Source organism: Gavialis gangeticus, unplaced genomic scaffold (assembly GCF_001723915.1).
Source record: "Gavialis gangeticus isolate Ggan-Ray unplaced genomic scaffold, GavGan_comp1, whole genome shotgun sequence".
Lineage (NCBI taxonomy): Eukaryota > Metazoa > Chordata > Crocodylia > Gavialidae > Gavialis > Gavialis gangeticus.
The window spans coordinates 997,022-1,020,756 of NW_017729019.1; the positions used below are offsets into that span (position 1 = coordinate 997,022).

Consider the following 23,735-nt stretch of genomic DNA (forward strand, 5'->3'; position numbering starts at 1 on the left):
ACCAGGCATGTAAGTGCATGAAATCAGGCTGTTGGGGCCTCCTTCTGGGCGCACAGGTGTCTTGACAGAACTGCACACCAAGGACAGGTTTCAGAGTGGTTCAGGCAGCTATAGGAGTAGACACTGCTCGGTGTGGTGCCTGGTGCTGATTCACCTCTTGCATTATACAAGGCTATGTATGGGTGGATCCAAGGTTTGAATTTGGCTCAGAGCTCCCTGTACATTAGAGGATGCCACAGGGGCAGTGTGGTTAGTGGTAAGGGTGCTAGTCAGGGACCAAGACTAATGCAACCTGGCTTCTATTCCTAGTTCTGCCACTGATATGTTTGAGGAGCCTTGGGCAAGTCTCAGCTGTAGCAGGAGGCTTGGTGCTCCTACCACTTTGGTGCTGAGGTAGCCTGCAGCTGTGGCCAGGGCTGCTTATGGAGTCATCTGCCCCTGGAGGAAACTGTGAGGCATGGGGCATGGTGTAGGAGGGAGCATGGGGTGTGGTGTAGGGGTAGAACAGAGCCATGAAAGTACCCCTTCAGGTGAGAGCCACAAACACCTGGTAGTCATGGGAGATTGAGAGCAGACTGGGAAGCCCTGGGGCAACCTCCTTTATATATAAAGAAAAAAAAAAATTACAACAAGGTGTGGCAGATGAGAGAAGGGGTGACTGCCCAATGAGAACAGAGTGAGCAAGGGCTAAAAGGGATTCCAGGGATCTCATGGCCATCACTGGAGATGATACCCTGTGACACCAGCCCCTCAATGCCTCAGTATTCCCTTCCACCCTCCACCTTTTCTGACTCTGGGACTGGAACCACGTCTGTCTCCGTATAGCCTCCAGCATTTCCAGACCTGAATCTAGTGTAATATAAATAAGCCACCTGACATGATGCTTGGGTGAGTCTCAAGCCCTCTGCCGCAGAGCACAGGTTAGTTTCCACCATTCCTGCTTGCCTGGGGTCTGGCTTTGCCAAAGACTCAGACAGGAATGCAGCCCAAACCTCTGCCTCATATTCCTCATGCACTTGGCTGTTCCTAGGCTTTTACTGCAGGGCCCTTCCTTCTGCTCCCTAAAACACATTCCCTGCCTGCTTCTCATTCCAGTTGGACCTACTTGCAGGGCCATATGGAGATGCTTCTCCTCACGTTGTTTGGGGGATTCTTCTTAACCCTTTCCACATTGTTGCAGCTGATCCAGTGCCTGAAGCAGGGGGCTCTGTCCCGCACAACAGCCAGCACCCAGATGAATGTCCAGAGCTCCCGTTCCCATGCTATCTTCACCATCCACTTGTGCCAGATGAGAGTCTGTGCCCGCCCAGACCTGGTAAGGCTGAGTAATGGGGGAGGCAGGGGAAGCAGCAGGTGCCCCCTCCCAGTTCATTTCAGGGCAGGGAGGTTCTTGGCTATGATCACTTGCCAGGGTGGTTCTTGGCTATGATTGCAGGCTGTCCAGAAGCCAAGAGGCAGTGGGAAGGAAGCAGGTTTAGATCTGTAAGGCTGGCAAACCTGCACCTGGACTGGCACCTCTTATTTCCCTGCAGTAGTAGCAAATGTTGGCAGCTGTCTGGGATCCTGGGTCTAGAATGCAGGAAGAAGCTGGGCTGGGCCTTGCCTTCAGGGAAGCTTAGTGAAAACTCTGCTGCTGATTCTTGTCTCTGGGCAGATCCACATATTGACAGGCAGGATTTGTGCCATGGCTTGGGCCCTTCTTGGACCTGAGTGAAGGAAAGGCCATACCTGAGTTTATGCCCAGCCCTGGATTTGCAGTGGTGCCTGCCTTAAGGGGATCAGTGCTAGTGAGACTTATAGCTCCAGGTAGGCTCTCATTCTGTGGTGTGTTTGAACTTCAGGTGAATGGGGAAGTGATCTGCCCCCAAGACGGACCCCAGCCCACCAACGAATATGAGACCCTCACTGCCAAGTTCCATTTTGTTGACCTGGCTGGCTCAGAGAGGCTGAAGCGGACGGGTGCTACTGGCGAGAGAGCCAAGGAAGGGATCTCCATCAACTGTGGTCTGGTACAGCCATTGGTGCCTCCCTTTTAGAAGCAGAGAAGAGATGAGACTGGGCTGTGATGGATGTAAAGGGGATTGTGTCCTGGGCCTACTGAACATGGACAATTCCTGAGGTTCCCTCTGGTATACTGGCTCCCAGCCTGCTGTTTAAAGTCACTACAGTTGTCTCCTGAAATCCCTGCCTAGATCTGCAGGGATGCATGAGGTCACTAGCTATCCTGTGCAGCCTTTATGGAGTAGGACTATCTGTGCCCAAACCTACCCCTATCTGGAAGGTCCCACTCCCTTCCTGATGGCAGTGCCCAGTGACTGCTGTTTGTGGGAGGCAGTTACAGGTAGGGGCTAGAGGCTGAGCCAGGTGGGACTGATACTAGTTCAACCTTAAAAATACTTCTCTGGCGGTTTGAAACTTGTCATCAAGTCCTCAGCACCACCACATGCATGGGGCAGGTCCCCATGCAGGTAGAAGTTCTAGGTCTGGTCTCAGGGTTGTGGAGGCAGCAGGTGGGCAGAAGTAGGGAGCTGCATTGTGTGTCTGCCAATGTAGGAAGTCCAAAGCTGCTCCCTTTTATGCACTGGAAAGTTGGTGACTCCAGACCCCTGAGCTTTGTTTTCAGTAAAGGGTCTTCTTCAAGTCAAAGCATCCACTGCCCTTTCCCCTGTGTTGCAGCTGGCCTTGGGAAATGTCATCAGTGCCCTCGGAGACCAGAGCAAGAAAGTGGTGCATGTGCCCTACCGAGACTCCAAGCTGACTCGACTCCTCCAGGACTCCCTTGGGGGGAACAGGTACCAGGCACCTTGAGTTAGGGCTTTTCAGGTTGTCCAGCCTCTGTCTGTAGCTGGGGCTCCCACCAGAGTGTGCCACCCACCAGGGCTTTGGGTGTTCAGAGTAATGGGGTGGGGTGGGGTAGGGCAGGGGATGCGTCTTTCAAGGACCTGATGTTCTGGGTAGACTTCCTGGGGTGGCAGGTTGATGAGGAACTAGGGGATCCGCCTGGCTACCACTCAGTGGTGCCTTTGAAATGTAAATGTCTTGTCCCTTTCTTGTTCCCAAGGACCAGATGCAATTATCCAGCTTTTGCAGAATTAGCTCTTGCAAAATCCGGCTGAGCCCTTAGCCATCTGGGACTTGGCAGCAGCCCTCTCAACATGAGAGAGCTTCAACCTCACCTCCTTGTCGTGGTGCCATTCTCCCTGTAGGAACCCATCTGCCTGTATAATGCCCTGCAGTGGCTTCGTCAGGCTGGGTCCACTGATAGCACTTTGAAGGCAGAGAGCAAGGCTGGTGCAGGTCTTTGCTGTCACTAAGCCAGCTGCATCCTGTACTGTGAGCTCACCCCATAATAATCAGAAGCAAGACCTGATTGATATTCCCTCACCCCAAATTATAGAGTATTACATTGGGTTGGGGGAGAGAGAAAGTAAATGGAAGCCAAAGGGGTTTCTTGACTCAAATTGCCAAGCTTGGTCCCAATGGAAAGCCACCATTCAAAATGGCTGAACCTCAGTTACCCAATCCCATGTCATTGTAGCCCCAGGGGCACAGCAGAGGGAGGGATTGTCTTTTCATTAGCACCCTCTATCCTTTCCAGCCAAACCGTCATGATTGCTTGTGTGAGCCCCTCGGACCGGGACTTCATGGAGACCCTGAATACACTCAAGTATGCCAACCGGGCCCGCAACATCAAGAACAAGGTGGTGGTGAATCAGGACAAGACCAGCCAGCAGATCAGCGCCCTGAGGGCTGAGATCGCCCGTCTCCAAATGGAGCTCATGGAGTACAAAGCGGTAAGGGGTGGATGAGCAGGTGGAGTGCCGGGTACTGCAGCTGTGTACACATCAGCAGCAAAGGTCATCAGTGGGAATTGAATCCAGGATCTTCAGCACCAAGCTGCCATTTGGGCTGAAGGAGGGATTTTGGTAACTGGGTTGAGGTAGCAGGCTGTTATGGGTGCTGAGACTGTCCCCCTGGTGGACACACTTGCCATTATGATCTCGTTATGAGTCTCAACCAAGGTGCCACAGCACCCTGGGGTGCCTTGAGATCCTTTCAAGGGTGCTGTGGGTTGGCATGCAATGTTAGCACCATTAGGTGTGCAAACATGATTCTCAGGATAAACCCAGAGATTTTGGCTCAGAACCTGAAGAGTTTCTCTGTTTTTAATTAGTTAGAAAGTGAGTGAAAACTAAGAGCTGACATTCTAATGAAGGCTGCCTTGAGTGTAAAAAAAAAAAAAATAGTGAGAAACATTGCTGTACAGATACCCCTAAACTCTGTGGAGCCATGGGTTCCAGTCCAAGCAGCAGCAACTCAGCCCTTCAGCTTTGAACTGAATGCTCTTTACTGTGGACAAAGTCTTTCTGGGTGCTATCTATAGACAATGCCACCTCTGCCAGTCTTGTCCAGTGTCACCCTGCTGAGTGTCATGTAGGCTGTGACCTAGGACTTCACCCCCTGGAAGCTGGCTGCTTTTCAGGGGTGTTGTAGGTTGCAGTTAGCTTTGGGATCTGTAAAGGGCTATGGAAATATAAGGGAGCAGGTATCTCACTCTGAACATACAGAAAGATTTGAGGGGTCTCAGTCAGGATGGGACATCCTCCTGTTTGACAGCTGTCTGATATTGCACATCAGAGACATCACTTCATGCATGAGCATCAACCCTAACTCATCTGGAGGTTGCTGTTGAGCTGAGTCATGTGTCTCCCATGGCAAGGTGCTCCCTGCAGGCAGGAAACATGGTCCAATGGTTAGTGCCCTAGCTTAGGACTCAGTAGACCTGAGTTCAGTTTGCTGCTCAGCCACAAACTCCTTGTGATCTTGGGCAAGTCACTTGACTGCTGTTCCTTCTGTACAATGGGAAGAGTGCTGCTGGCCAGCTGTGCATGAGAACAAATTGGTTCAAAACTGGGAGGTGTCTGAATGTCTTGGGCAGGGGTGGGCAATTATTTTGGGCAGAGAGCCACTTACTGAGTTTTGGCAAGCCATTGAGGGCCACATGACAGGCAGCTAGGGGCAGATAAATATTCATTTTATAAATCTTTTAGGTGCTCCATGGGCCAGATTGAATGGCCTGGCGGGCCGCAACTGGCCTGCAGGCTGCATTTTGCCCGCTCCTGTTCTTGGGTATGGGGGCCGGGCTGCTAGCCTCAGGTGGAAAGGCATTTAAACTGCAAGTGGCCCCTGTTCTGCTGCCCCCTGAGCACCCTCCCTGTTTTAAATACTCCCCTTTCTAGGGTCCTAAGTCTTCTCTGCTCTTCCTGCTGTGGGGGCCCATAGAGGCACCCATCCTCTGTAATGTGGAGCCTTTGGGTGCCTTGCAGGTAGGGCTGATTCCACAATGTTGGATGCCATGGATTTGCTTTGACCTCCTGCTGCCTTCTGTCTCATCATCTCCTCTCCCCACAGGGTAAGCGCGTCATTGGGGAGGACGGCTCTGAGGGCTACAGTGACCTGTTCCATGAGAACGCCATGCTCCAGAAAGAGAACAACACTCTGCGCATGCGGGTGAAAGCCATGCAGGAGGCCATAGATGCCATCAACAACAGGGTCACCCACTTGATGAGCCAGGAGGCCAATCTGATCCTGGCCAAGGCAGGTGAGGCTGATGGCTCTGTGGGTATGGGAAGGGAATCATAGAGAAGCATCACTAGAACTACTTGCCCAATGGAGTAGAGTTTCAGGCTAGCCAGGCCAGGGCTTAGGCCCTCGTGGGGCTGGGAAGTGCCTCCTCTCATAGGGGCCTTTGATTTAGCCTGACTCCAGTTCTGTTGCTCCAGGTGACGGCAATGAGGCCATTGGTGCCCTGATCCAGAACTACATCCGGGAGATCGAGGAACTCAGGTGGGTGCCCACTGCATAAGAGAGAACCTCTGTGCTAGGTTACATATCTCCAAAGCCTAGAAGAGCTACAAGACACAGCATGAGATGGTAGGTAGGGCACTGAATTGGCACTTTGGCTGCCAGAACGAGCTCTAACCCCAGCTCTGCCACTGATCTACTGGGTGACCTGGGACCTGTCGCTTCCTCTGCTCTCACATCTTGTCTCTCTCATCTACTCAGGGTGTAAAGTCATCAGGGAGGGCCTGTGGTGTCTGCACAACACTGAGCATGGTGTAACACTGATCTCAGTGAAGGTCTGTAGGTGACTGCAATATAAAGAATAGCCTTGACTCAGAGGTGGAAATGCCTCCCTGTCCCATGCATCTCTCCTGCCCCTGCCCTACCCTGCCAGCGCAGGGCTGGCAGCACGTTCTGTGGAGCTGTGACCAATTGCTGAGTTAAATGCCTTGAAGGGATTTGTGTAAACACAATTGAAGAGGAAATGCTTATAAATATGGATTTGGCTCTGTGGAAATCAACAGCTCTGGAGACAGAACTCCTGGCATTCGTTCTGGGCTGGACTCTCAGCCAGCATCAATCAGCATTACCCCTCCAGCTTCCGCACAGTGGGGCCAACTTACCTGCCACTGAGGGTGCCACCCCCCTGCTTGTAAAGCCATATGATACCTGTGCTCCCCAGGAATAGCTTGCTGCCAAGCACAGGTTGCTGAAGGTTAAACCTTACACCTCTTTGGGTGCCGATTGATCCTAGCATTGCAATTAAGACACTGAAGGAAATCCCTCAGCAGCAAGGTGTTTCCTCGTGGTGTTCTCCAGGTCTCTTGCATCACCTCTCAGGACCAGAAGGGAGCCCTGGGCTTTGTGTCAAGATGCCCTTGCATCTCATTGAGGCAGTGTGGCCAATAGATTGTCATCTATCACATTGCCAAGGGTAAAAACAGACATTGGTTTATCTTTGGTCTAGTTGTCTGGACTTTCGACTTGCATCAAAGCAGGTGCAGGACAGTCATTTGCACACACTGCTTAACTTAAAATAGCCAGGATCATTTTGGGAAAAAAAGTGTCACCTCTGCTACACAGGTTCTTAAAGTGGGACAATGGGCTTGTACGTCTGTAGGATTCCCGGATAAAGGGCTTTGTCCTGGGAGAAATCCCATGTCTGTGTTTATCCTAAGTGAAGATGCTACATCTGTGGCATGGCCTGTCTGAGTCTGTGTGGCTGCTGGCTCCCATAAGCTACATGCATGGAGTGTGAGCCCTGCTACTGCTGGCTCTTGCATCCTTCTACACTGGCATCTCCCTGTGTGCTTGTCTCCCTTGTACCCATCCACAGGGACCAGTCTGGGAGAAGATCCCCTGAGCCATTGGACCCAGATGACATGTGCGGTTCAGGTTCCAGAAGAGAAACCCATCACCCCACCTTAGACCTTCCAGGGGGTTCTTCCCTTGGGGGATGGGCTGCTTGAATATCCTACACCCCTGATGACAGCAGATCTTTTGTAACCAAGGTTCCCCCTTTCCTCTCTGTCCACAGGACAAAGCTCTTGGAGAGTGAGTCCATGAACGAGTCTCTCCGCCGCAGCCTGTCCCGTTTTTCCTCGCGGCCCCCATACTCCCTGGGGTCATCTCCAGGGCCAGGCCTGGGTGTGGTAAGCAGCCCTATTGCTTCTGTGGAGACAGAGGCCTCTGATGTCCTCCGACGGGCCAAGCAGGACCTGGAACGGCTGAAGAAGAAGGAGAAGAGGCAGCAGCGGAAAAGGTGAAGGCCAGCTCCCTGGACTTCTCTCCCTAGCTGTGCGTCTGGGTTTCCACCAGCCCTTATGGGGAATCTCTACCACACCTCTTGCCCCCATTTATTGCCCTGTAACTCTGCTCAGCTGTCTTGCTGGAGGCCTGGGAGGCTGGTTTTCTGAAGAGCTACTAGACTCCCAGACAGTGTCTCCTAGGGATGTTTGTTTTCTGTGGGCCATTGCTGGGACTCACTTCAAACCTTGCTTCCCTTTATTCAGCCCTGAGAAGGAGGCATTTAAGAAGAGGCAGAAGCTACTTCAGGAGAATGGGGAGGAGACGGATGAGAATGAAGCGGAGGAGGTGAGGGAAGTGGTTGGCTTCCTCTTTGCTAAGGTGGGTGGGCTTTGGTTGCCTGCCCACTAGCCCCACCACACTGATGACCTTCTCAGCATCTTGCCTGGTGGAAGAGAGCCCTGACACACCATTGGGAGGGGATTGAGGCACAGCCTGGCTCTGCAAGCAGATGCAGGAGGTCCTGGGAGCATGCTCTGTAGCCAGGAATCCAGCACCAAAGACAACCCTGTAGGTTGTGTAGAAGCTGCTATCTGGCCCTGTCTAGACTTGAGGAGCTGAGGGTAGAGGGAGACATTATCACTTGCCTGTGCCTTGTTCTCATGGAAGTGGGAAGGGTTGGACAACTTGCCATGTGCCTTTCAGTGCCACTGGGTTTCCATCCCTTGAGCCATGTCCCTGTTTTGCCTCTCCCAGCTTCTATTTGAGGGGCCCCCAGGATCCTGAATATTTAGCTGCTGTCCTGGGTGGGAGGGTGTTACCTGTCCATAGATGCTCTCTCCAGACATATGAGCCCTTCCACCATACCCACCTCCTGATTTTGCTCTGGAAGGAGTGAGGAATTATCTGTGCCTCCTGCAGGGTGAGAGGAGGAGGCCCTGAATTGGCCAACACAGGGGAGCTAGCTGTCACCGACTGTAGCCTGCCTCTGCCTCCTACTGTTGCCTTGAAGACCATCATTAATTTGCCTGAGATTAGGGATTGGGAAGGGACAAGAGACTGAGCCCTGGAGCTGATGAGGATGAGGAGGCTGAAGGCTCCTGGCCTCAGTCCTAGCCATAAGCTTGTCTCCCAGGAGGAGGAAGAGCGAGATGAAAGTGGCTGTGAGGAAGAGGATGGGCGTGAAGATGAGGACGAGGATTCAGGCAGTGACGAGAGCCTGGTGGACTCTGATTCTGATGTGGAGGAGAAGGGTAATGAGGGGCTGGGTGCTGTCCCCTTGGGTCACTGATTCCAAGTGGTGGGAATCTCCAGCACCTGCCGTGGGACCCCTAGGGCTGAGAGAGTCTGCTGCAGGCTCAGAAACTGCTCACTTGCTGTCATCAAGTGCTTTGTGGAGAAGGTGGGGGGGGCTGCAGTACAACTGCGGGGAGAGGTGGCAGGGCCTCAACTGGAGAAGTGTTTTCTGGGTGTTAGGTGGTGCTGCTGGAGCTGGCAGCCCTTGGCACAGGCCTGCATGATGAAAGGTGTCCATACCCTGGCACAGCTGTGCCCCTTAGCTGGCCCTCTTAGGCTAAGCCCACAAGAGCCAGGTGCCTCACCTTGGAGCGCTGCCCTGTCTGGGTTGGGTGGGACTGCCATAGGGTAGGGCCTTCACTCTCCCCATCCCCACCAAGCACGTAGCTGCCTGCCGCTGCCTCCCAGCCCCCTTTGCCTGACAGTGACTGTCTCTCTTGGCTTCTAGCAGTGAATTTCCAAGCTGACCTGGCTGACCTGACCTGTGAGATTGAGATCAAGCAGAAGCTGATAGATGAGTTGGAGAACAGCCAGCGGCGCCTGCAGACTCTCAAGCATCAATACGAGGAAAAGCTGATCCTGCTACAGAACAAGATCCGGGACACCCAGCTGGAGAGGGACCGGGTCCTGCAGAACCTCAGTAAGGGGACACTTCCCTTCCTCCTCCCACCCCTGCCCCCTCCAGTAGTTAGGCAGTCTCACCCATATGCTGGCCCTTGCAGCCAGCCAGCCCTGAGAGCAGAGGGCTCTGAATTGCCTGGCACTGAACAAGTCCTGAATGGAAGCAGCTCCCCACTCCTGCTTGGTGTCAGGCATCCCAGCCCCTGGGTCAGATCCTTCCAGGGTTTCCTACTTGCGACTCTTGAGTAGCCTTGCCTTGCTACTCTTGAGTCACCGTGCTGTGCTTTTTGACTCACCCCATCCCTTGATGGGCAAACTGCTGGGGACCCATGACCTTCCACCCCTGCAGCCTGCCAGCTGACTTTGGAGACGCAGTGAGCTCAGGGCTGGTGGAGAGTGCTTTCCCTTCCCTGACACCCCCTTGAGGAGGAGCTCACAGCACTGAAGAGGCATTCATGAGTGCTTACCACACAGGAGACAGGCCACAAAGAATTATATCCCTCTTGGATGCATGGGGAAACTGAGGCATTGAGTGACATGCCTGAAGCTGCAGAGTCTGTGGAAGAGCTGATCTCTAAGCTGATCCTGATGCCCTCCCAGAGAGGGAATGGTGGCTCCCTAGAGCAGGAGCAACAGGACAGCTTTCCCATGCCCAGGACTCCATATCTGTGGTCCTTGTCAGTCCCAGGAGCCTTCTCTGAGGTTGGAGAAGTTTCTCCATCAATACTAAATTCACTGCTCTGGTAACCAAATGTCCTGCCTCAGGCCAAGCCCCATAAGACATGTTTCACCTGAGGGTCACCCAGCATCAGCTGGAGCTAGAATGAAATGGTAGCTGGCAGGTGAATTGTGTATGCCTTAGCCAAACCCTTTGTGGGACTGTTACCTGGTATATACCTGGTTTGGGTGCCTCTGCTGCCAAGCTATAGCTCTAGTTCAGACTGCGGGTCCCTGCTTTTAGGTGTTTGCTCTTGTAACAGGGGCAAGTGAGGCTTCCCCCATCATTTGTCTCTTGAACTGCTGGATCAGGCAGGATTCAGTGCCTGATGCCCAAGGCTCAATACGAAGCCCTCCCTGATAAGGGCTGGCAGGTTTGCTTGCTTGAGAGGGGCCTGAGTGGGGCTGAGCATGAGGGATGCAGCAGAGTCCCCTGGTACCCTCAGCAACCCTGCACCTCTCCCCAGGCACCATGGAGTGCTACACAGAGGAGAAGGCCAATAAGATCAAGGCCGACTATGAGAAGCGGCTGAAGGAGATGAACCGGGACTTGCAGAAGCTGCAAGCAGCCCAGAAGGAGCACGCCCGCCTGCTCAAGAACCAGTCCCGCTATGAGAGGGAGCTGAAGAAGCTGCAGGCTGAGGTGGCAGAGATGAAGAAAGCAAAGGTACCATGGGGGCGATGGGAGCTGCATGGGTAGAGTGTGTGCAGGTGCCGCCCCTTGTGGTAGTCATGTGCTGATGAGGGTCGGCCTGGATGGCAGAGGGTTAGATTGGCATGGACCTCTCCTGCAGCTACCCACGTAGAACTTGTTCATCCAGTAGTTCTGCCCAGCTCACCTAGCTGTTGAGATGTGGGGTCTTCCTGTTCCTGATTTAAGTAGGGCCACCCTTAGGCAAGGGCATAACATGCAAAGAATGCACCTGGGGCAGGCCTCACCTTTCCCCCACACAGCAGCAAGCAGTGGTGCAGGCAGTGCGTGTCATGGAGTGCAAGGCAGTCTGGATATCATTCTCTAGGGTGGCTGAGGAGTTCATTGCTTCTGGGGAGGGGTGGGAATTTTCACCCCTTTTTTTGCCACTGAAGCAGAAGTGTAACTAGGATGAGGCAAGTGGGGTACCAGACCCAGATGCCAACTAGGAGGGGGCACCAGCATCACGCCTCCAGGAGTCTTTGCCAAGCCAGGAGCAGCTCTGTACCAAGTAGTATGTCTGGGGGAGCAGGGAGCAGGTGGGGCAGAGCCTCCTGGGAGTCTGGGTTACAACAGCTACAGCTCTGCACCCATATGGATGTATGGGTGAAGGGCATGAATTGGGCACCAGGGTTGGCTCCCAGGGAGTCCAGCCATGAGGCTGCTGCTGCCTGAGTGCAGCTGATGCTGCTATAGCAGCAGCTATAGCCCGGGAACGTAAGCCTTCCCGCCCCCTGCCCCCCACCCTGCAGTGGGTGGCATACCTCCATGTGCTCTCCTGCCTCTGCCCTGGGTACTCAATGAGGTCACTACAACCTTTGTGCCAAAGCCCATGTTGAGAGAGCAAAAAACTGCTGATTTGTGGGGCAAAAAATTCTCCTCCCAGGAGCAGCAGCAAAGTTGTTTAGTGCATGGTGCTAATAACACCAGGGTCACACGTTCGATCCCCAGGTGGACTAGATGATCTCTTGAGGTTCCTTTCAGCCTTACTTCTCTTTGATTAAACTCCACTGTCTCTCTATAACACTATGATTCCCATAATACACACATTGCCTGTGCCACTGCTTCCTGAAGCTGGTGCAGGGGATGAGAGGACGAGGTGCCCCTTCCCTCTTTATTCTGTCCTTCTGGTGCCTCTTGCCATATGCAGTGCCTGGAGCATGTGCCCAGTTTGCCCACCCCATTGTTACACTACTACCCTTAGAAATTGTGGGTAGGGACCTCCTCTTGGACCTGGCACAGTGAGTGCCATGGCACAACTGCCCTTCCCCCTGCAGGTGGCACTGATGAAGCAGATGCGGGAGGAGCAGCAGCGGAGGCGGCTGGCAGAGACCAAGAGGAACAGGGAGATTGCCCAGCTGAAGAAGGAGCAGCGCAGGCAGGAGGTAAGTGCCCCAAGTCCTCCAGTGACCTACAGGTAGGGCAGTACCCAGGGTGGGAGCTGGCTGAGCTGCTGGGCTAGGACTGGAGCTCAGAGGAATGCGTCCAAGTGGGAGATGTGTCTGACCCAGGGGCAGCAAGAGAGCAGTGAGGTTGGGTTTTTTAAGGTGTCTTGGGCTCAAGCCTTCCCTGCAGTGATGCCCCAAGCCAGGCTTCTCTGGGCTGGATGGGAGGGAAGAGTTGTGAATGAACCTGTTCTGATGCATGTTCTCAGCCCTTGTATCTTGGGAGAGCGAAGCTGAGGAGCAGCTCCCAGCCAGGGTGAGCAGCAGAAGAGCACCTGTAGGGCTGGGCTGACCTTCAGGGGAGCCCCTGTGGGCCAGCAGGGCAGGACTGAGCCAGGAGCTGAGCTGAAGGCATGAGCACTATAGCAGAGCAGAGACCCCAACACCCAGGGACCAGCTTAGCTTTTTGCTCTCGATCAGGGCTCTGCTAGGGATGTGCTTTGTCTTTGTAGTTTCAGATTCGGGCTCTGGAGTCTCAGAAACGCCAGCAGGAAATTGTGCTGCGAAGAAAGACTCAGGAGGTGAGTGGCGGCCCTGGGCTGCAGAGGAGAGCTGCTTGCTGCCTTGATGGGGTGGGCACCCTGGACTGTGCCATTGGGCCAGACCCCTTGCCAGGCTTTCTGCAGACAGAGCAGAGCAGTGCTGTCTGCTTCCACTGAGGCCCTGTCCCAGTGACTGATACTTAGATAAAGCCAAGCCTGTGATGAGATACTTGGCCTTGTGTGTGTACTTCCCAAGGGGTCAGGTGATTTTTGTGGCTGTGGGAAACGGGGCAGGAGAGGACAGAATATGGGCAATGTGTCTCCTGCCCAGATCTTCTGTCTCTGCTGCTTCCCCTTTCTGGGACAGGACCCCTACTCTGCTCTGACCCATTGCTTTCCACTGCATCTCGGAGCAGAGCTGGTCACTTCCCCTGCCACCGAGCTGCCACATGGCCTTGCTCACAAGATGACTCTCTGATCCCACATTCAATGTCTTCAGTGTCTGGATCCCATTAATTTCCCCAGCCGATCCTGATGCGTTCTAGGAAAGCGCCACCTAAGGACACTGGGCCTCCTCCCTTCCCCAGATAGCTTGGGGTCTGTTGAAAGGTGCACTGCCTTGAAGACCACAGCCCCGATGCTCATTTAGTTGAGACAGGAGCTAGTGGGCACTCTGTGGCTCAGGAAGTTGGAGCTAGTGGGCACTCTGTGGCTCAGGAAGTTGGAGACACAGCTGGGGCTGGAGGCCTGGCCAGCTGGTGGCTTGGAGGTGACATCCCCTGAGGTGAGGGAGGTTCGTGTGTCTGAGCCTGTCATTCAGGGGCTGCTCTTGCCTAGGTCTCAGCCCTGCGTCGCCTGGCCAAACCTATGTCGGACCGGGTCGCTGGGAGGACAGGTCATAAGCTGGCGGTGCTGGACTCGGGGGTAGAGGTTTCCGCCAGCACCACTTCATCAGAACCGGAGTCCGGGTCACGCTCTGTCTCCAGCATCGTGCGCCAATGGAACCGGAAAATCAACAACTTCCTGGGAGACCCTTCACCCTCCCTGAATGGCGCTCGGCCTGTCAGGTGAGGCTGGGAACAGGCTGGCCCTTCCCAGCCCATGCCACCCACTGGGTAGGACTCGCACAGCCCTGGGCCCCTGCTTGACCTTTGGGATGGGCCCTAAGCTCCTGGGGTTTGGAGTACAGCAGGGTTTCCAGGCCAGGCTACACGTGGGGCTGGGTTTGTCACTTGTTCAGTTGCAGGACACTCTAGATTTGGCATGTGAATGTCTCAACCTGGCCTTCCACCACTCCTGCTTTCCTGACTTTGGGCTCCCTTCTGCAACTGCAGGTGGCTTTCCATCCCACCCTGTGGCCCCCTGTTTCCCCAGCTTTGGGCTTGGCTCTGTCCTGACCACTATCAATCTGCCCTGCCATTCTTGGCAGCAGAGTAACAGGAGGCTTCCAGCTAGTGTCCTTGCTTTCTGGTCTCTCCTGCTGCTGTGTAGCTCCCTTACCTAAGACACCTTGGAGCACATGCAGACATGTTGAACAGTGCCTGAAAAGCAGTCTATAAAGTTTGGGTAGTGTGGCTTTAAAACTGAATTACCCTGAAGGAGTGGAGAGGCAAGAAAAGACCTGGGCATCCTGGCAGTAGTCTGTCAAAAAGCAGGTGGGTGCCTCGAGGGTAATACCCATTTCTGCACAACCCCCAAAGTGTCTGAGGACTTGGAGTTCAGGCTCTGTCTGTCTGCAAGCCCCTTTCAAGCAGAGGCAAGAACTGCTCTCGCACCTGGCCAGAGTGGTTATGCAGGAAGATTACAGCAGCTGGAGTGCCCTGACCTCTTATCCTTCCCATGCAGGAAGAAGTTCCCAAAGAAGGGGATGAGCCAGACCTTCAACAAGGCGGCTCGGCTCAAGTGGCAGTCATTGGAGCGGCGCATCTTTGACATTGTCATGCAGAGGATGACCATCGTCAACCTGGAGGCTGACATGGAGCGCTTGATCAAGGTGAGACAAGGGGCTGGTTCTTCTGGGAATGCCAGGCTGCCTGGAGGGCTGCCAAGGTTGGGGTGGCTGGAGCATGGGCAGGACAAGGGGGTGCTGGGTATGTTGATAATGCCTGGGTGGTGCTGGATGAACTTGGTTCCTTTCCATCCCTCTGCCCTGCAGAAACGGGAGGAACTGTCCCTGTTGCAAGAGGTACTGCTGGGGAAGAGGGAGAAGCTGCAGGCTGAGAGTCCTGAGGAGCAGAAGGGCCTGCAGGAGCTGAATGAGGAGATTGAGGCACTGACAGCCAACATAGACTACATCAACGACAGCATCTCTGACTGCCAGGCCACTATCATGCAGATCGAGGAGACCAAGGTGGTGGGGGGAGAAGAATGGAGACTTCTGGTGGGGTGGGAGCAGGGGAAGGGTCCTGTATGAAAAGGCCCAAGGCAGTATTACCATTTCCCACTTCCTATGGACAGGAGAACTGAGCAGAATTGGAAAGATCTGCCAGGGTCACACACTCAGAAGCAGAGCTGAGGAAAGGGCCCAGGAATCCTAGTTCTTTGCTAAGAATTGCTACATCACACCCCTTTCCTATGCAGACTTAATAAGAAAGGACAGTATTTTCCATCATTGCAGGTCTGTTGCTCACTGTGGTTGTCCAGTAACATGGTCTGTGAATGCTCTGTTTGGCGTGCTCATGACCACTGCAGATGTTGGTGCAATAGGCTACCCTAGCCCATGAGTCAGGCCAAAGAATGTGGTGGAAATGGTCTTAGGGCGTCTGGGACCATGAATCAGCTACATTGTGATGGGAATTAGAGTCTATAGCTCTCTGCAGACCAGGATCTAGGAGACACCTAAATGTCGTCATCATCACCATTCACAGTCCCCTTCAATCCTGGCCTGGACTGTTTTGTTTGTGGAAGGAACTGCTGACTCCCCTATTCTGCCACACACCCAACCTCCCTTGCCAGTCTTCAGGCCCAGTATCGTTGCTGGGACTCGCTTCGCACTGGGGTGCAGATCAGAGGACACGAAGAACTATGGGATAAGCGTGGCTGTGGTCTGGCCTCACCAGGCTGGGTCCTGTATGTGTACAGAGAGCACCTCCTCACGAAGCTGGGCTCCTGTCGGAGCTCAAACATAGTTAAAGTATGGGCTTCAGCAACACAACCTCCCAGGTGAAATGACTTGGCCCAAGCTCAACGACTCCCTTGATGTTGTATAGCTCAGTTTGAAGCCAAGGCCTTTGGGGATGGTCTTGTGTTCTGAACTGAGCCTAGGCCTAGTACAAGGATTTAGTTAAAAGTATCGAGAGCTGTTTCAGGGGAAACTTCCAAACTTTTTTTTCCATATCCCATGAATAAAATACAGCTTTCTTTTTTCCCCCCAGTAGGAAACTATAGATTTCTTGTTTTTTCTAAAGTTTTTAGTAGCTTAACATTTTTCAGGCTTCTCACTTTTCAGAAATCTAAAACTTACTTCTGCAAGACTTTTAAGGGCAAATTTTGGAGGTCTTTTGTCAAAACGATTTTTCATAAAAGAAATTCTTTGAAGGAAGATTGCAGGCAAACTGAGTCTTTGGGGCTGGGAGACAACTCCAAGGAGCCTAGTACAGCTCTTTGCTCTCCCTCTAGTGGCTGGTTCCCGTCAGTAGATCGATTAGACTGTCCCGTTAATAGACCGGTCAGGAGATGTTTCTTCTAGTCAGTGACTTAGCCCTGTAAACTAAGCAGTAGAAGGTCTTTTTCTTTGTGCTGGAGCCGTGTGGTTCAGTCCACAGTTGGGATGTTGTTATAAGTGAGAGCCCAACAGACCCAGGGCACAATGAGACCTGAGTTGCGTGTTATTTGTAGGTTCATAAATGGAAGGGCTTCAGCATCATTAGCCAAAGTCCAGGCCTGAAATCTGAATTTGTGGTGGTGGTGGCTTGTGTGAGTGTAGTGCTTTATAGATGATAGGGAAAAGTAAGTGCTTTGGGAGCATAAATCTGCTTGAATACCAGTCAAGAAAGCTTCATCCAGTTTGAGCCAAGACTATGAGCCAGGCTGGGTCCTATATGTGCACAGAGAGCACCTCCTCTCTGGTTGGGGGTGGGCAGAGATCTGTGTAGACAATCGTTAGATGAGGGTTTAAGTGAGATTACTGGTGGCTGGCACTTTGACACACTCAGCTTTGACACACTACTTGTATGGTAGCTGTGTGGAGAACATATGCCCTCATGCCTGTGTATGTCCATGTGTGGGGTGCTGATCATGTCACCCCACACATGGACATATCAGCTCTGCCTTTTGGGATCTTGGCCATTGGATGACTTCACCTTTCTAATTCCCCTCCTTGTTGGGGGTCTTCTGATTTGCAGGAAGAGCTGGACTCGATTGACACTTCTGTGGTGATCAGCTCGTGCTCCTTGGCTGAGGCACGTCTCCTGCTGGACAACTTCCTCAAGGCCTCAATTGATAAGGTGAGGATTGAGACCTGTGGATGCAGCAAGGGTGCTGCTAGGGATTGTGGAAGTGGCTGAGCAGATGATACCAGGAAGCCTCCCATGGGTTCTCATCTCAGTAGTGACCGGCCAAGTCCAGTCCTGAAATCTGGATTTGTGGTGGTGGTGGCTTGTGATGGTGGTGGCTCAGGATCTGGAGCTTTGTGGCTGGGTGTCTGATGTCCTTCTGCATTGACCTGGATCAGGGGTGCTCAGCTTTCAGCCTATGGGCCAGATGTGACCCACAGAGTCATCATAGCTGGAAGTCAGGGCTCCCAACAGGTCTGGAAATTTGGTGGCATGGGAGTGGTGACCATTAATGTGGCCACCTGCTCCCCTGCCAAATTCACAAACCCCAAGCCCTGCATGGCAGGTCAGAGCCAGGCCAAGCCTCCTTTTCCTCCACCCCACCCTTGGGGCTGGGCTGGGCTGGGCCATACTCCCTTTCCCCATGTGGGACTGGGTTGGGGCTGGATCCAGGCTGTGGATGAACCAGGCATTGCTCACCTGGCCTGCTGGGGAAAAATGTTGGGCACCACTGACCTAGACTGGCAAAGGATCCTGCTCTGTTGGCACAGAGGTGAAACAGCCTGTCAGGTGAATGTTGTCACGATGGTACATGGGTTATAAAAAGTAACTGAACAAAACCCAAGTGCGAGGTCTGTGTTAGCTGAGGGGTGGAATTAGCTGAGCCCAAGAATCCTGCTTCCTTGCCCCAACTGCAAGGCCCTTCTGCGTGTGAGGCTGAGGTTTACCTGCCTGCTCCGTCCACACAGGGGCTGCAGGTGGCTCAGAAAGAAGCCCAGATCCGCCTGCTGGAGGGGCGCCTGAGGCAGACGGACGTGACCAGCTCCTCTCAGAACCACGTGATCCTGGACGCCTTGCGGGAGAAGGCAGAGTCTCATCCTGAGCTGCAGGCACTCATCCACAATGTGCAGCAAGGTGGGTGCCTCGCTCATGGGGCCTTTCCCTCCTGGGAGCTCCTAGGAATGCCTGGCCATGGAGGAGGAGCACTGGTTGGGGCAGCACCTCTGCCTGGGGTTGGCAGAAGTGTGTACTTCCCAGCCTCTGAAAGTGGTGTTTGCCAGGGAGTTCCCACCCTCTTGTGGGATGTGGAATTAGTTGGACCCCTTGCAGGTTCAGGGATTGTTCCAACATCCCCTGGACTGCAGTAGTCGGCCACCTTGCTGTAGAAGCACAGGCAAGGGACTTCTGTCCAGCAGTGAGGGGACACAGGAGTCAACTGAACAATTACTCTGGTGTCTGGGATTCTCAGGAGGGGACATTGTCATCTCCTAAAAGCCCATTTGCTAATCTGAGCCCTCCTGCTGCCTGGTGCTGGTTGGATCAGTCTTGGAGGGGTGCCACCTTCCTACTGCACCACTGACAGTACCTGTTCCTTGCATAGAGAATGGCTATGCCAGCACAGATGAGGAGATCTCGGAGTTCAGCCTGGCCTCAGAGGGGAGGTGAGTACATCCAGAGAGGCTGGTGTGCCCCACATTTGCTCCCCACCAAAGCCCAGAATGCCTCTGATGGGGTCAGGGCAGGGAATCTGGGGAGAAAGGTTGCTCAACCCTATGAAGTGGGGTAGCAGGAGGAGAATGGTGTGGTTTGGGGCTGCTGCTTCAGCCAGGGTCAGGGCCAGAAAGGGGCAAGGGCAAGAAGGAGCTGGGAAGTGACTACTTTGGGTAGGAGTGGAGAGGTCTCCCCACTGCAGGGGAAGGGGGGAATCTTAGGCTTTATCCTGGGGAGGAGTTTGGGGAAGGGAAGAGAAACCTTCGCCAGGTGGGGACTCTGTTGTTGAGTTGCGAGGGCGCTTCTTCCTTCAGTCTGCTTCCCTGGAGACAAATTCAGAGGGCTGACTGTTAACCTTCTATGTTCACTACAGCTTCTCCCAGTCTTTCTCCATGAAGGGCTCGGCCAGCCAGGATGACTTCAAGTTTAAGGTGAGTTCACCATCCCAGACAGCACGCGTTGCTGTGCAGCTGAACAAAGCCCTATCATGGGGGTAAAAGAGCCAGGTCAAAGCCACAGCTCAGCTCATCAGACCTCCTCCCTTCTTATGCTTTGCAGCTGGGTGGGATGGTGACCCCACTGTGGGGTCTAAGACTTTGCACTGGTGGAGAAAACCCTAGACTGAACACCCAAGAGGGGTGGCGCCAGAACTTTAACAGCAGCAGGTCTGGCTTGCTAGGGACAAGCTGGTGGCTGGACCTCCATGTTTATTGGGCTCCCTGGGGCACTGGAGTCCACTGAAAAGCTTAAGTGCCCTGTTGCTGGGCTGTTTGTACTGCGGTTTCTGTGAACTACTTCTGTGCTTCTTGCAGATCTGAATGCCAAGGGAAGTGTGTGCAGTGTCCAGGGTGTGCAAAGCACACTCCTCCAGGCAGGGGGGGTATGTCACTGTGCCTGCAGGACCTCAGAGAACAACCGGACACTGAGGGTCATTGTTATCCTCACTAGCAAGCCTGTGGAAAGCAAATGCAGGCAATGAGCTCCTGGTTGTATTGCTGCCTCAGACAGACTTAGGCTTGGCATCCAGCAGCAGAAGAGGCTGCTGGAGGCACATAGTGAAAGAGCCTTGGTATCTCGGGCTCCTGAAATAGCAAATACAATGTACCACTGAATGCATAACAAGTTCATCCCCACAGAGCAGTGAATCCCTCAGCCCTCTTCTCTCTGTACCCTGCTCTAGGGAGAACCCAAGCTCTCGGGACAGATGAAGGCTGTGTCAGCTGAGTGCCTGGGGCCCACACTGGACATCTCCACCAAGAACATCACCAAGTCCTTGGCATCCCTCATGGAGATTAAGGAGGATGGGATTGGCTTCTCCATCCAGCATCCCTACTACAAAGAGAAGGTGTCCCGCACCATCAGCCTGCCCACCCGTGGGAGCACCTTGTAAGTCCTGGGCAGCCTAGGCCCCAAATGCCCATGGGGTCTTGAGGACCTGAACACAAATGTGTCTCAGTACCCCAGCCCTCACCCTGCAGGCAGCATGCGAGGCAAGTGCTTCCAGCCCACAGGACCTCAGAATGCCTGCATTGCCATCTTGGATGGATAGGAAATAGGTGCTGGCTACCAGCAGGGATGGGGACCAGAGAAGAGAGGGAAGAACTGGGATCCCCTATAAACAACCTCTGCAGGATAATGGGACAGTCTGTGTCCAAGGCCTAGTGATTTGCCTCCTCTCTTAGCAGAGTTTCATCAGACTTGTGCAAGGCCAGGCAATGTTGTGGCTCCCTGGATCCATGCTTATGTGCTAGTGGGACTCAAACCTCCTGCCTATACCTAGATTGTCCTCTCTGTTGCTTAGCAAGGTCCTCTGAGCTGACCCCTGTTGGGATGGGTGAGGGGCAGGGGCTGGTTCTCATTCTGCCAACATGAGGGGCTTGCTGACCTGTTGTCACTCTGTCCAGCCCAAGGCAGTCTCGCGGCTCTGACACCTCACCTCTGACCAGGAGAAAATCCTATGACCGTGGACAGCCTGTCAGGTAAACCCTGGAGGAAGCTAGGGCTGAAGAGGAGGAGAGGAGTGGAGGTGGCAGGCCAGCATTGGGGTGCTGGGGGAGTGAATGGGCTGCACTGATGGCTGCCTAGCGAGGGTCTGCATGCTGTACATGGGGGATTGGAGGCGGGGTGGCCGATGTGTTGGCGAGGAATGAGTTGGGGGACAGGACGTTTCCTTCAGGCAGGTGTGTAATTGTGGTGTCTCTCTCAACATGACTCAGGACTTCGGACGTTGGCTTCACTCCTCCCTCATCCCCTCCCACCAGGCCACGAAATGACCGCAATGTCTTCTCCCGCCTCACGAGCAGCCAGAGCCAGGGGTCTGCTCTGGACAAGTAAGGCCCTTGTGGGGTGGGAGGGCTCTGGGGTGTTCAATAGCAAGGCAGCAAATGACAAGGCCTCTGTAGTCCAGCACCTAGTACCAGGAATGACCCCAAAACCATGGACTCCCAGCTGGGCTCTTGCTGCTCTGACCCTCCACACCTGCTGTTGGGCCTTCCCTGATGGTAAAGCTGATGTGGGAGCCAGGCTGGACTCTGCCTCACTATCCTCTAACTACAGTGGTCCAGCAGGGATCCTAGGAGCCAACACCCCCTCCAGTGTTGCTAGTCACAGCAGGGACGCCCCCCATCAGAAATGGTCACCTGCAAGGGCTTGACTGGAGACGCATCAAGTCACAAATCCAATTTGGCCCCAGACTTTTGAAGCAGTGTAGGTGAAGTGGGTGAGTTGGCAAGCTGCTGCATTAATGCCCCATGCAAGGTAACAGCCCCCCTGGGTGGCACCAGGGCTGTGGGTATCTCCATGGATACTGGGATCACTCAGCCCTGCCTAGTGACCTCATGTCGGCTCCTTGGCAGCACTGGCAAGGGCTAATGAGCCTGGAGCCTGAGCTCAGGCAGGAGAAAAAAAGCTCGGGTTTGGGGATCCAGAAGCAGTGGCCTGCTGGGCTTTGCCATTACTTGGGCCCTGTTATAGTGCTGTTGGAGATCTTAGCACAGTGTCCACATGTGCTGGGCCTTGTGCACATGTAACCCTATGGTGAGTGTGTCATGGGTCCCCTCAGTGCCCCTTCACAGGCCATAGGATTAGTTATAGCCTGACTAGGGGGCTGGAAGTCTTTAGCTCCAGCAGTATCAGCTCTTGCTCCCAATTCGTGTTGGTGGCTGCTGTGCTGGGTCCCTGCCCAGGGTGGAAGTTCACCACATGGGATTGGCTTAATCTATAAAGGGGATATAGAGGAAGCCAGCACCAGTTCACAGCCATATCCACAATCCCCTCCCTGTGGATGTGTATAGGCCCCTATGCTAGGAATGGAGAGGGGTCTTGACATGATCTCTAAGGAATAGGGAAGCCACTTCCCAGATGCTGGGGGCACCAGCTACGGTATGCACCTTGAATGCCTGTCAAATCCCGCCCCCCCACTTTGAGCCTGCTTCAGCCACCGCAGGGCTCCTCAGAAGGGCTCCTACTGATTGCAAGGGTGGTTGGGTCAGGCCCCCGATTCCTGGCACCTGTGGGGTGAGGGGTTCCAGGCAGAGTTGACTCCTGGTGGGCTGTGTTGGGGAGGTGGGTGGAGGTGCTCTCCGTGTCTGTGTGGTTTCCACAGAGCAACAAGCTACCTTGAGACAGCCTGAAAATTCATAGGCCAGATCCTGAACCCAGCTCCAAGGGAGCAGCAAAGCAATGGTGCAGAGCACCCAGGGCTCTGACAGCAGTTGCCTTATGTCTCCCTGAAGAAAGCCAAACGGTGTTGCTGGCCTGAAGCTGGTGCACTTGCAGCACTGGCAGGCTCTCCAGGTGGTGGCGATGGTGTATGTAGGTCAGGGACACCACTGTCCTCAGTGCTTCTTGGGGGACTGAATTACTCTCTGGCTCTTCCTACACTCATGTGTGCAAAACATGGGGCTTGGGGGGTGGGGGGACTGCCCTCCAATAGAGGGGTTTGTCTTGGATAGTGAACAGGGTGGAGGGATCTTAGAAAGACTCATCCATCCCCAGCTGTGGGCTCAAGGCAGAGGGTGCTGGGGGCAATTCTCCAGCCTGTGCTGTGCAGAAGGTCACACAAGATGCTCAGGATGGTCCTTGGCCTCTGCGTGAGTCCAGCAGATTTACAGCAGACTGAGAGGTCTCTTGCCTGATCCACATGTTCCCTCCTGCTCCTCTGCCCTCTCTTCCCTGGTTTCTGTGTATGCTCCTGTCTCGCGCTGCCCCACCTGCTGAGATGCAATAACAACCCTCCACTCTGACTCTGCTGCTGCCTTTCTTGTCTGGGATTTTCTCTCCCATAATCCTGCTAATTTTCTGCCCCTAGGTCTGATGACAGCGATTCCTCTGTCTCGGAGGTGCTGAGGTAGATACAACTTTCAATTTATTAAAATTGTCTCCTCTCTTTTTTTCTTTCTTTCTCTCTCCCTCTCTCTCTTTTTCCCCCATCCCATTCTCTTTCACTCCCCACCCTCCCAACTCTCCCTTCCCTGCCTGCCAAATCTGTGTTGTGCCACTTTGCCCAGCTGATGGGACTCTCTCCTGGTGCGGCTTTCGCTTAGTGCATGGCCCTTCTCCCTTCTCCTTGCTTTCCTGGCTGACCCTGCATGCTTTGTTGAGTTGCAGATGCCCCTCTCTGCTTCCAGTCTCCTGTGCATTTAGTTCTGATCTGTCTTTGGGAAATACAGTGGTGAGTTTTTACCTGGTAGTGTCTGGGTCTTTGGCTGGCCTGGCGTGGCTGCATGTTCTCTTCTGCCTTTAGTGCGCGGGCTCGTTAGTTCTGATGCTTGGGGCTGGACTCTTGGTCTAGGGTACTCCAAGTCCCAGGGCAGTCCAGCTGCTAACATCTGTGTCAGCCTGGAAAGAACCAGGCAGTCATGCTTTGTCCTCTTCTAGCATCTTCCATCCAAACGCCTCTCGGCACTCA

General features: G+C 53.9%; 1 protein-coding gene across 1 annotated transcript in view; it reads left to right on the forward strand.

The window, feature by feature from the left end:
* Positions 1–23,735, forward strand: part of KIF21B (kinesin family member 21B) — a 100,575-nt gene that overhangs the window by 55,415 nt on the left and 21,425 nt on the right. Inside the window, 24 exon segments of the mRNA XM_019513724.1 lie at positions 1,181–1,315; positions 1,842–2,009; positions 2,677–2,792; positions 3,599–3,794; positions 5,413–5,602; positions 5,784–5,847; positions 7,382–7,606; positions 7,857–7,938; positions 8,726–8,843; positions 9,335–9,526; positions 10,692–10,891; positions 12,193–12,300; positions 12,813–12,881; positions 13,680–13,909; positions 14,688–14,835; positions 14,998–15,192; positions 17,186–17,287; positions 18,085–18,250; positions 18,717–18,777; positions 19,200–19,257; positions 20,007–20,212; positions 20,731–20,805; positions 21,043–21,156; positions 23,136–23,174. Coding sequence (XP_019369269.1) covers positions 1,181–1,315; positions 1,842–2,009; positions 2,677–2,792; positions 3,599–3,794; positions 5,413–5,602; positions 5,784–5,847; positions 7,382–7,606; positions 7,857–7,938; positions 8,726–8,843; positions 9,335–9,526; positions 10,692–10,891; positions 12,193–12,300; positions 12,813–12,881; positions 13,680–13,909; positions 14,688–14,835; positions 14,998–15,192; positions 17,186–17,287; positions 18,085–18,250; positions 18,717–18,777; positions 19,200–19,257; positions 20,007–20,212; positions 20,731–20,805; positions 21,043–21,156; positions 23,136–23,174 — 3,257 coding nt within the window.